At 48.7% G+C, this 13,294-nt stretch overlaps 1 protein-coding gene across 2 annotated transcripts in view; it reads left to right on the forward strand.

Annotated features, from left to right (window-relative positions):
* The window catches only part of rbms3 (RNA binding motif, single stranded interacting protein), a gene marked incomplete at its 3' end in the record, with an annotated part of 122,804 nt that overhangs the window by 100,100 nt on the left and 9,410 nt on the right, over nucleotides 1-13,294 (forward strand). For both annotated transcript variants that reach the window (XM_084471253.1, XM_084471254.1), the window contains exons 8-10: nucleotides 2,143-2,185; nucleotides 9,020-9,117; nucleotides 12,412-12,462. In XM_084471253.1, the coding sequence (XP_084327379.1) occupies nucleotides 2,143-2,185; nucleotides 9,020-9,117; nucleotides 12,412-12,462 (192 nt within the window). The remainder of the gene's footprint in view (nucleotides 1-2,142; nucleotides 2,186-9,019; nucleotides 9,118-12,411; nucleotides 12,463-13,294) is intronic.

Raw genomic sequence — 13,294 nt, forward strand, 5'->3', positions numbered from 1 at the left:
AAACAGCAACGAGTTCAAAAGAATCAATCACCTTGTCGACCGCGTCTGTGAAATGAGCCGTTCTTTAGCTCTGTTTTCCTCTTTTGTCTTGGGCCAGAAAAAAGCCCTTTGTGGCCTTGTAGTTGAGGAGCTGTAGTGGGTGGGATGGGCTGGGGGTGGGGGGGGGGGGGGGGTTGTACATGCATATGGAGGCCAGGTCTTCAGGGTGGCTGATTGAGACATCTGGCCATGGGGGTGCTGTGAGGCGTCTCGTCGCCCCCCCCACAAACCCCCCCGTCACCCCCCCCAAACCCCCCCGTCACCCCCCCCCGCCCCATCCTCTCTTACCCAGTCAGCCGGACCTAATCTCTCACTAAATGAGTCTGGCCATGGGATGGCCACACACACACAAACACGCACGCACACACGCATGCACGCAGACACGCACACACACACACAGACACAAACAGGCATGTTCCATTCACACATAGTCACACACATAAACACATACCGTCAGAGACACACGCCCGCACACATACACACAAATTCAGACACGGCACGGACATTAACATGTAACCTACAAACACAGACACACACACACACACACACACACACACACATCTGTGATCTCACAGACTGAAACATGTTCACTCTAGCTTCCAAATATAGGACACACTCACCCACTACTTGCCCATTCATGTGCAGATGTAAAATGTAGTGACACGGTAAACATGCATTAATTACCTCACTAATCTGCGCAGTCACATAGGCAGACACATGTACGTTGCTGTTGATGTAATTAAGCAGTGCCCAGGAAAGGTGTTTCATACACAGCATTGATGATGCAAATTGTTTTGTGCAACAACAAAAATGACAAATTATTATTTAGTAAAGATGTCTAAACTTTTCCTTTTCAGCTCCGCCACAGCCAGCTAGATAATTATTTTTGTATAATGTTAACCACGAAATGTCCTCAGTGTCTAGAATAATGGCCCATCCACCCACCTTCAATCCACATGAGGACTTATCTTTAAATCCATTTGGTCGGCGGGTGGAAAACGAGTGAAAATAAATGTTAACTAAAAGAACAACTTAACATATTGAGGGAATGAATAAAAATGTAGAGATTTGACACCTCATTGCTTAGCGAACACTTAGTGGACCGGTCAGATGATGTGTGAGGGCTACAGAGCGCTAAGCCTGGAATAAGGGAGCACAAGTGTGGGTGACCTCCATGCCACCCAGCCTCTCATGCATCTCCATCGTCTGGATCTACCGTCTTCATCACGGGTGAACTCTCTTGATCGGCATCAGGTGACAGAGGATCCTCTTTTAATGCTGAGGTGTTTCTTCTGGTTGTATTAGTATATCGCAGTCAAAAAATCATATTCAAATTTACATCTTTTGAAGTGAGTTTTTAACTCACTTCAAACTTTTGGACAATGGAGGAACGTGAACGCAGGTTAATGTAAAGAGCTGAATAGCGTTGAGAGTAAAGCCGTCTGGTTAACCAACAAAAGAATGAAGAAAATTATATAAAAAGCGAACCTAGGAGACACTCTTTATAAAGTAAAGTGCTTAATGCAATCCAGGGAAATAAATAAAAAAACAATGACAGAGTAGGTGAAAAAAGAATGAAAAGAAAAGAAAAAGGGCAAAGAAAAATACTCAATAGAAAGTGTTCCCTTGAAGAAAAATAAACTCAGTTAATGACAATTTTTCTCCGCCTGTAACCCATTCTCGTATAAAGATGGCTTTAGGATACAGGGATGTACTGAATGCACGCACCGGCATTATTCTATTCCATTGCTAGCAAGAGTCCTTAGGATGTTTTGCACTGTTTAGCATAGCAGCCTTAATGATTAGCAATGCATCAAAGATACCAACTATATACACACACACACCCCCACACACACATAAACAAACACACAAACACACATAGACATTCTCTCTGTACCTCTCTTTAATCATTTGTGTGATCATTTGTGTGATTTGTAGTGATTTGAACACTAGCAAAGGCAATTAATATTACCTGAATAACCGACCATGTAAGCTTATTTTGCAGTGCAAATTTACATAGGGCGGATTTATAAGTTCCTCCAAATGCATTGTCATGAACTTATTTTTTTTTCTCCCTTTTGCTCTTTCCCCGTGGCTCTACAGACTGGCATGGCTTTGACGTATGATCCAACTGCCATGCAGAACGGGGAGAAAAGTCTCCTCCCTCCCCCCCTCCCCCCCTCCCTCCATCCCTCCATCCCCCTCCATCCCTCCCTCTCTCCCTCCCTCCCTCCAGCCATCCTTTCCTCTCTCCCTCCATCCATCCCTCCCTCCATCACCCCTCCATCCCTCCCTTTCTCCCTTCCTTCCTCCATCCATCCCTCCCTCTCTCCCTCCCTTCATCCCTCTCTCCCTCCCTCCCTCCCTCCCTGCCACACCCCTATCTGACCTTCCTCCATCTTTCTTTCCTTCTTTTCTCTTGGACTTTAAACCCACACAGTACTCCTGTATCCTACGGCGGCCTCATTAACTTCACTGCCTTTATAATAAGCAGTTTGGGCACATCCCTCTCAGAATGTAAAGTTTACTAAAAGGACAAACCTGGAGTCAGGAGTCACCCCAAACTACAAGTGTGTGTGCGCACACTCACACTCACACTTGGCACGCACACACACACACGGACACACCCAATCCAGATGCAGTGAAACACTTTATTTTTCTTATTTCCCCCCCTCCCAAAAAAAAACCCAGGTATCAATGGGCCGTTTATTCATGCAGGTATGCAAAAAAACATGCATAATGTGTCAGTGGCGGAGGTTGGGTCCAGATAGATTTAAGTTTCGGCAGGCGGCTGTTGCAGCTCCCCTGTAAGTCTTTCGTCAGCAGCGGCTGCCTCTCGCACTGCTGTTCCTATGCTGCCAGCGTAGCCTGCCAGCCGGGGCTCTGGGTTGGCTCGGCGGAGGAAACGCGAGCTGGCAGACGCGCCGAGGTGGGGGAGGACACTGTCAGAGGAGGAAGGCCCCACCCTCACACCCACACTCACACTCACACCCACACCCACACCCACACACAGACACAGACACACACACACCTCTAGGGAGAGCATGCGTCCGCTCTCCTACCAATTACCTAACAGCTCTCTGCTCCTCCTCCTCCTACTCCAGTCGCTCTCGGTGCATCGTCTTCCTCCTCACATCCTTAAACGCCCCCTTTGTCTGTTTTTTTCCTTCTGCAGTATTTCTGCAACTATACTCTGTATTCTCTCTATAACGCTCTAACTTTGACTAATGCCGACGTGCTGCCTATAGGTACCCGCCATATGCACTGCAGTACGCCCTATACCTCGCTTTACTCCTCCCCTCTCTCTCTTTCCTTCTTCCCTCTCTCTTTCCTTCTTCTTTCGTCTCTGTTCCTTCTTTCATTCAATCACTCTCTTTCCTCTCTTCGTCCAAACCTCCGTTTGGACGCCTAAGATGCCTTCCTGTCGGCCATTATATCTGAAACCGTCCTCCCATCTCTGTATTGTCCTTCCCTGCTTCCTCTCTCACTTCCTCTTCCTCCCTGCGTCCCCATGTGTCCATCCTTTGTCACTATCATGCTCCAACCCTTGTGCCCTTGTGCCCTTGAGCACAAGCCTCTCCAACCCCTTCTTCCACTCATTACTCAGTAAATGTTCTGCATTATCAGCTTTCACCTTCACTTTCTGGTCTTGCCCTTCAGTCTTTATCTCTTTCTCCCCTTCTCTCTCTCTCTCTCTCTCTCTCTCTCTCTCTCTCTCTCTCTCTCTCTCTCTCCTCTCTCTCTCTCTCTCTCTCTCTCTCTCTCTCTCTTTCTCTATCTCTCTCTCTCTTGTATATGTGTTCTGCTTTTCTCTATTAATGACTGTAACAGAACAGCCTCCTCAGCCTCTGTACTCTCTCGGTCGAGGATTTAGGTCTGGATCTTTGAACACTTAGATTTTTGGTATGCTACTAAAGCCACTCCCTCTTGCAATTGTGTTGATTCATTAATGAGTCTCAAGTTCACATTCTCCAGCTGCTATCATTGTCCAAACAGAGCCTCATGGGATGTCTTCTTCTCTTTGGAGGCGTGTTGTCCAGGAATCCTTCGATCGAACACAATGTACGACTCGGGGTGAACTTAAGTTTGTTTGTTGTTTCATCGCATTGCAGCTCAATAGGCTGAGCTATTATGCGTTATATCTCAGAGTAGTCAAACGCAGGAAGTGGACCCGCCCTGCAGGCTTCCTTAAGCCCGGTTCTCGTTGAGGTCACGCCGCCGAAGCCTCCTTCGCACGGCTCTTAATTACTCTGAGATGCTAATGAGGCGAATCAGGGGGGAGAGGAGAAACCTTTGGAAAAAAGGGAGAGCAGGTGGAGGTTAAGAGGAAGGTGGAGGCAGGGGAGAGAGAGAGAGAAACGAGTAAAGCCCCGAGAATCAGAGCGAGAGCGATCGAGGGGGGACAGGGATAGCAGGAAGAACAACGAGGGCTGGATTTCCCCCCTGTTTGTTTGTCTGTTGTTTGTGCTGATGCGGAACCGAATCTTATTGAAAACATGTGTCCCGTCGTGCCGCCGCCACTTTGAGCTCATAGCCTGTCCCCCTCATTTATCAGGGTGACAGGCCAGCCCCTCAACACACCCTCTCATGCTCTCTAGTGCTTTCCTTTCTCGCACGTGTGTGTGCTTGTGTGTGTGTGTGTGTGTGTGTGTGTGTGTGTGTGTGTGTGTGTGTGTGTGTGTGCTTGTGCGTGCTGTCGCCTATTTCTTATCTCTCCGTTTTGGATCGCCTTTATCTCTCTTTCTCCCTTTCGCCGTCTTTCTTTATCTCTTCCTCTAGATCATCTTCTCAGTGCTTTCCACACCCCCGGCCTCCCACCCACAGCCTCACTCAGACACACACACACACACACACACACACACACACATATGTGCTCGCACACACACAAAGATAACTACATGAAAATCCTATTTATGTTTGCGCTTGTAAAACACGATAACGCTCAACAATGGCTCAATTTTTTATGTATGAGCGGTGCAGAAAATCCATTATGTTTGTATTATCTGTGGGAAGAATCCATTAGGGCTGCATGCATGCATGCATGTATGTATTACAAATTCAAATGCATTATGTATGAATAATTTTTTGTTTTGTGTATCATAACACGTATGCAATTAGGAAAAGTCCATCAAAACGTGATCAAAAATGGATTTAATGCAAGACATTGATTCAAGATTAACACAACAAAGTGTGCGCACAACACACACACACACACACACACACACTAGCCCGTACAAAAACAACCGCAGATAAGATGTGGGTGGTCTTCCTCAGTGAACACCATTCACACCCCACCCAAGGATGGAACTGAAGAGCATTTAGCTTCCTCCTCCTATAGTGATGTTGCGTTCTTAATTGTACATTCAGTTTATTGTCAACGTGTGCCGTTACATCGGCTATTGACAACAAGCTGCCTGTGGCTTAATAGGCCTCATCAATAACCTTGGATCTGTCCTCTGTCTCCCTCTCTCGCTCCCTCTCTCTATATTCCTCTCCCTCTCAATACATATCATGCTAATGAAAAATACAATAAACACAATCAGGCGGCCCTATTGAACGGCCCGGCTTGTGTTCCAATCGTTTGTATTCATCAGTGGCAGTAATACAGTAGCCCTAATGCAGGTCATACATTACAGTAACAGTCACGAGAATAGATGGTTCCAAGTCGCGCCGGATCAGGTGAACTTGTGTTTTTCCTCGCCCCCACCTGCATGGCGCACAACGCACAAAGAGAAAGTTTGAAGTTAGACTGCAGATACATCGGAGCACGGCTAACCTTCGTCAGAAGATCAACAGCAGGGAGGGGAGAACGACTGACCGCCACAGGTGCTTTCTGCCCTTTGTCTTCCATCTCCCTCAACTTAAACTTTACACACGTCAGGCTTATTAAAGTCCTCAAATTCTCGGTTTTATTTCCACCATCCGTCCGTTTCCATGCTGGGATATAGACCTGCTCTCACTGTGGAGAGATTTTGTTCATCTGCTCGTCTTACGATATTTCTCAATCTTTTTAAAAGAGAAACTAAAAGACTAAAAGTCTGCACAATGCGACAGGCGGCCTCGCTTTGGCTGTTTGATCGCAAGTCAGCTTCAGCCATGTGACGACGCAAACCCAACGGGGACAGACACCGCACACTCCCCCGCCGACCACAACGCGTCCGTATCACGACCGACGATCTCACGACTCGTTCTATCCTCCTCTAAGTTGAGTCGCCTACGGTTTTAAATCGCCGCTCCGTCTCGTGTGCCAATCGCAGCCTGCCGCTGGGGCTGCGCGCTGCCAACTAGAGCGTGTCTTCCTCCAGGATCCCCAGTTCTCAGAAGAAGAGGCGGGACCACACACACACACACACACACACACATACAAGACAGACAGAGTCCTGCCTGGTAGCGCACACAGCCACGCGAGGCTGCTTAGCAGAACCGCCGTGCAGGGGAGCCAAGGGGTGCCTCTGAGCGTGTTAGCCATCCCCCTTTAGTACTATTATAGTACATACACTATTTAGTCACTTAACAGATGCTTTGATCCGAGTCGACCTAGAGACATTACGGATTATGATCGTAGCTATTGTGTTGTGTGTCTATTGTGTGTGGTATTGTTGAGCACAGAAGGGTTGGGCTGGGGTTCCTGCTCAAGGATGCCGTCAGGTAGTTTGCATACATGGGGGTTTGGTCAGGTTTTGGCTCAGAACCTCTCAGACGGGCATAGCCCCCCTAGCCCTTAGTCATATCCTGCCCTTGGGAAAGCCTGCATGCATCTTTGTGGACGGCCGCACTGCTGCCACAGAGCATTCTGGGTCTTTGTGCCGTTTCCCCCGTGAATGAAAATAACATCTGCATTTCAACACAGTTTGAATGGTTGAGCTCAAGGCTGCGGCCCCAGAATAGTCATTTTGTTGCACACCTTTACAGACTGTGTTGCTCACGGTGTCGTGTCTTGTTAGCCGGGACAAAAGCCCCGTGTGTCTTTTATGCTCAGGGTGTCGGGGTTTTCAGCATGGAGACAATGAGGACATCTTTTACCAAGCTGCGCGCGTGTGGTTTCAAGTGTTTCCTGTCCGCCGTGTCTATATCGGGACAATTTGTGAAATCCGTTGAAATGAACAAAAGGTGTTTTCTCTCCCTTCCGTCTCCTGGCGCCCCTCTGTCAGCGGGCGGAGCAACACTTGTGTTGCAGTAAGTGCGGTTTTATAGAAACTTGGCTGGGCTCAAGGTAGTACGGCAGTGTCTCTTGCTCGCTCTCTACTCCCTCTCTCTCCATTCTCTCCCTCTCTCTCCCCCACTCTCTCTCGTTTTCTTCATTATATTTACCCCCCTCTCTCTCGCTCTCTCTTTGTCCCTCTCTCTATATATCTCTCTCCATTCTCTCTCTCTCTCCTTCCCTCCCTCCCTCTCTCTCTCTCTCTCTCTCTCTCTCTCCCCCCCCTCTCTCTCTCTCTCTCTCCACCATGCTCACCTTCTCCTCCTCCTCCTCCTCCTCCTCCTCCTCCTTCTCCTTTGCTCCATTATTCAGCGCACTGTTGGATCGATCGGGCACCGGAACGCGGCTCGGCGGATGAAACATGTCCTCTCTGGATACACAATGATAAATAAAGCACTGGCAGCCCCAGCCAGCCACAGCCGCAGGGCCCAGGGACTGGGAATGGAAGGAGGTAGAGAGACACCGAGAGACAGAGGGAGAGGGGGGGGGGGGGGAGAGAGAGAGAGAGAATGGAGAAAGAGAGGGGGGAGGAGAGAGAGGGGGGGGGGAGAAAGAGAGAGGGGAGGAGAGAGAGAGAGGGGAGGGGAGAGAGAGAGAATGGAGAGACAGAGAGGGGGAGAGAGAGGGGGAGAATGGAGAGAGAGTGAGAAGGGGAGAGAGGGAGATAATGGAGAGAGAGAGAATGGAGAGAGACACGGAGTATGAGAGAAAGGGGATGAGAGGAGGATGCAAATAACAGAAGGGCAGAGAAAGGGTACCAGAGATGCGGGTAAAACGGTCGTCCTCGATGCGGATGTCAGCGGTGGGACTTTGTTGCGGCGCGTGCAACAACGTGCGCCGGTGGGAGCACCGAGTTGTTAAGGGTTAGCTGTGCAGGATGCTCGACTAGCTCTCGCTCTCTCTCACGCACAAATACACTAACGCCTTGACGGTGACATGTCAATTGTGTTGTTTTGGTGCAGGCAGGATCAAACGCTGCATATCAAGCAGGACAAAGTGTAAGGGGCTCTTCAGAGTTGTGACGAGCGTACATTAGTTCACACTGATGAGCGTCTCTCTATAACAGCCTTGATGGTGTAACTTGGTGTTCAGTAATTGGTTCAAGTCACACGACCATGTTGCCAGACAGCAGCCCGCATCCTATCATCTGCCCGTCTCCTGGAAAATACAAATACGTATACTTCTTGGGCCCATCTGGCCATCACCATTATTCTGGTTCCCACAAAATGGGAATTTCACTTTTAAACAAATCGATAGACAGATTGTGGTCAGATTAAATGATGGCTCTGGTGTGGAGTTAAGACAGCAATACACTAGACCAATACAGGTAGGCTGAGCATGTTGGGGGTCAGACCCAAACACCCAGACAGACCAAACACCCTAGCCACTGCCCATCCATCCTTTAAAAAGACTTGTGTACCTAAGGGTCTGGTACTTGGTGTAGTGATGTTTCTAATGGCTCATAGTGTCGCTGCGTCCAATAGTCAGCGAACAGCAGAAGCTGCTAGACTTCTTCTGACGAGACGACATCTGTTCATCTATTGCCTCTTTCATGGACAAAACAAAGTTGTATTGCTAGCGAGTCTCTATGTTAATTAAGCCAAACCAACCCCGGCTTTTGAGTGGATTCAAACATCTAAACGATTGTGCTGAAGGGATTTTGTGTCTTCAAATGTGTTTACTTAAAAACACATTTGGACCAGTGCACAGGCTGAGACATGCGCTAACCACGAGCTAACATGCTAACACCGCCACGTTGTGTTGTTTGTTCTCCATGTAGGTTCTACTCCTCGCCGTACAGCATCTCTACCAATCGGATGATCGCACAGACATCCATCACACCCTTCATCGCTGCCTCGCCTGTTTCCACGTATCAGGTGAGTGCTGCTATTTTGGACCGGGCTGGTCTGGCCATCCTCACAGCGCCGCAGCCTGTAATGTCCTTCATGCAGGGACTGGGTTACACAGCAGTGCTATGGCTACCGTACAGCCAAGTGCAGGAGTTGTGGAGCTACAGAAAACAGTGTGGGGCCTAGTTAGACGGTCTGAAACGCGAGACGTCAAGGCGCAAAGTCAAAGTACTTTGTGGGCGGTTCTACGGCGCTGTTGCTATTATGACGGCGAGATAAATGAGCTTTGCGCCCGGCACAAATCTAAAAAGTGTTGGGCTGAAACCTGTAGGTGTGTCTTGGGCGTAACGTGCAATAAACCAATGAGAGTTCCACCTGCCCATCCCCTTTAAGACCCAGCACATTTGAGTTGGCGAGTTGATATTTTGACAGCGCATTTGCAGTCTCCGCTGAGACAGATGCATGACCACATGAATTTCAAACTTCAAATGGCTCAGTTTATGGCCAAATAATAGGCATAATTCACACATGGAAAAGCGTTTTCTTCTCCAACTTCAGAAACACTGATTCCTCATGTAAATTGCGGCAAAGACAACTTAACACATATGATATGCGGACGCGGTCCTCGATGGCCGAAACTATGGGTCTATTTAATGATATGCGCCAATACATTAACAAACATTGTTTGTTACCAGTATTGTATACATTATCGTTATCGACTTGTGTTCATAATATGCATGTGTCCCCCCGTTAATATACACCGCCATGGACTGTATTATGCATTACGTGTTTAGTTTGCGTGTGTTTAAACAGATGGCGCACACACACGCGCCCCAAGCATCACCCGCATTCATTCATTCTTTTAAACACTCACTCGCGGTAAAACTATAGCCGTTTCTCAATTCGCGTTCTCGTGTACTTGCGTTCTCAATAAACGTCATCAGTGGTGGCCCAAGCACTGTTCCAATTCCAAGTACGCGAGTACGCGAGTACTGTCATAAAACCCGGAAGTGTTCTCGATGCGTTCTCCATGAGGCCGTTCTACCGAGGATGCATCGGAGGTGACTCGTGTGGACTTGGGACCGTTAAATATCCCAGGATGCATCATCGAGTCCGCTGCTGTTCCAATTGCAGGTGCGTACTCGTGTTCTCGGAAGTCTGTACTTGAAAGTCCGGACTTGCCAAGTACGTACTTCCAAGTCCGCGAGAACGTAGTCTGCGTACTTGGTATTGAGAAACGGCTTATGTTTTCTCACAATCAAATACTCATCAATCCTAAAAGTAATGGGCTTGTACACGATGTCTGTGTCAAGAACATATGTGTTTGCTGTACAGTGTTTGCAGATGCATTGATTTAAAAGTACAACTTACCGCTGTATCAGCTGTTCTTTCCCAAATCATTTAACCAATCAGAGCCGACACGCCTCTCCAGGCGCAAGTGTAGTGGCGCCTGGTTGCTGCGGGGGAAAATCAGCTTTGCGCCAGGTGCAAATTATCAACGACACGTGTCGGTGTAGAAAGTCAATTGCGCCGGGCGCAAGATAGGGCCCTGTTTGTGTACACACACACACACACACACACACACACACACACACACACACACACACACACATCTGCAGAAGCCACCGTTGAACTGCCCACTACGAATGAGTGTGATTAGGTACACCTGCTCGTTATGCAATTAGCCAATCAGACAGCCAATCACGTGTCAGCGTCTAAAACGTTGCAGCTATGAAGCACGGGGGATCTATTTGGATTTGACCAATTTATGATGCTACAGATGGACTAAAAGGACCGAGAACCGGGGCGCAGAGAACAAGAGCAGATGAAACGGAATGATAAGTGAATGCAGACATCGCCGCTCCAGTCTATTACAAACCTCTGCTCCCCCTGGGATACACCGTACAGCACAGGCACTACAGTTTGCAGTTTTTCAGCAAAAAGCCCCCCCCCCCCACCACCCCCCAAAAAAGGCCCTTTGAGCAGCAGTTACGTGGGCAGAAACCTTGTTAAAAGCAGAGGTCCAGGGAGAAGGGTTGAGGTGAACACTGAGTGTCGGCCAGGCCCTCTACAACAGTGCGCTGTGCGGGGTGCACGGCTGACCACTCCGCGGGGTTCACCCCAGTGAAGAAGCTCAGCGAGAAGGCGGAGCTGGCCCTCGATAAGAACGCCTAAGACCTTGTTTGCTCTGAGGCTTTGAGTCCGGATTCAAATCACAGTTTTCTCCTCGCCTTTACCCAAAGCTACTCCCGGTGAATACAGATCCCGGTCATTAGAGAGGGGCCCGGGATTAGGCCTTGACTCGGCAGGATTTCCCCCGGGTAGGCCGGGGGACCGTGTGGATCAACCCAGTAGGAAATTCTTTATTAGGAATCACCCCTTGAGATGCGCCGTCTCACACTTAAAGGGGTGGTCCTCCAAACCTGGCCGCCTTTCAGTTCATATAAAGAAACACACAATTCAAATCTCCATCCTTGCAATGTGTGCCGGTCACACACCCTCAGCGACACTCAAAGTTGTGTGTGACGCACGTTTCATGAACTGCGCAGACAGACGCTCGCCGTAGCGTTTATCGCGGCCGCTTAGCGGCAGTTCACATGGCGGCAAATCGCCCTGTGAGGCGGACAGAGATGGGCGACAATAAGGCGATAGTGGTGGCCCGTTTCATTGTTCGCCTGTTAGGAGATTGGCACAGGGGAAACCGCTGGAAGATAAAAGTGCAGATATTCCGTCTTTGATGATGAAACGTCTGGTTGCGAGTCGGTAATTGTCTGTGTATTGCTCTGTGGTGTCTCTCTCCCTCTCTCTCTCTCTCCGCCTGTAATTACAGCATCTCTGATACTGGAACTCTCAACCCATGGTGTAATGTTCTTTAATGTTACGCAGGGAGCAGGGCTTTGAAAGAAAGGGGGGGGGGGGGGGTTGCTCAGGACGCCAGTGGGGTAGTGCGGCTAAACATTCATTTTCTCCCTGCTCTTTTCTTTCCCTGTCGAATCTCCTCGTTTCCTTCCTTTTATCTTTGTGCATTCGCTGCTGCTCTTTTCACTTCCGCCCCCTCCCCCCCCCCCCACACACACTTTGTTCTCACACACTTTACATTTGTTTTATTCCACTTCCTCTCTATAATCTATTTTCCTCCTCCTCCTTTCTGTCCCTTTCCCCCCCCCCCCCTGCACGCCAACATGGTGTTGGTGTCACACACTTTTCTTCTCTGTTTCTTCATCTGCTTTTGTGCTCACCGATCTTTCATCCTTTGAGTCCACCGTTCCTAATATCGTGCTCTCTAACGCTCCGATGCCACTCCTCCTCTCCTCTCCGCAGGTGCAGAGCACATCCTGGATGCCTCACCAGCAGTATGTCATGCAACCGACTGTAAGTATTCAGATGAAGGTGACTTTGCCCAACGTTTCAGTGCAGTGCATCAGCTCAACGGGACTGCTTTTCACAGTTATGTACAGATCATGTGTTGGGGCAATCTTTGCTTTTCTGTTTCTGTTTTATCTTGGCGTTTATTTTTTGATGATGGTATCCTTATGTTGTCAATATTTCTGACCTGACTCAAGCATCTGAGGCATCCGTCTTCAATACAGAAGACCTATAAGGAAAATAAACAATGGATGCCAGTGAGCCATCATAGTCATGGTTCACTTGATAAAATAATACCGAAACACGTGAGCTAATTTAATGCGGATCACATTTCCGCAATTGACGTCAAACCGACCGCAAATGTACACATTTGATTGTGTTATAATAATCCGTGTTGAACAATGGGGAGATTTTCCCCCGAATAAAGGAGGGCGGTGGTGGGTTAGCCTCGCTCACGTTACTTACATATCATTTACATCACATTAACATTAAACCCAGAGTGACTAAGGATGAATGCAAATGAGCGAATAACTCAGCCCGCCGTGAATAATTTCAAATCGTAAGTACCCTGTTAATTAAATAAAAATGCACACGGAAGAGGGCGTCAAAAAATCACTTCCTCCCGTCATCGCATTAATGCGGCACGTCCCTGACTCCTGGCACTTCCTCGAGAACGCGGGGGTGGGCCCCTGCAGCTGAACTCAGGTCAGCTCAGCCGCCAGAAAGCGGAATGCGAAACCCTCCCGTTTGCTGAATCAGCCGTTGGATAACCTTCCTCAAGGAGCCCTGCGCTTAAGCGCCAGCCACGGCCCGCTGGATCCCCCTCTGCACGCAGCCC

Source organism: Micromesistius poutassou, assembly GCF_964030765.1.
Source record: "Micromesistius poutassou genome assembly, chromosome: 8".
Lineage (NCBI taxonomy): Eukaryota > Metazoa > Chordata > Actinopteri > Gadiformes > Gadidae > Micromesistius > Micromesistius poutassou.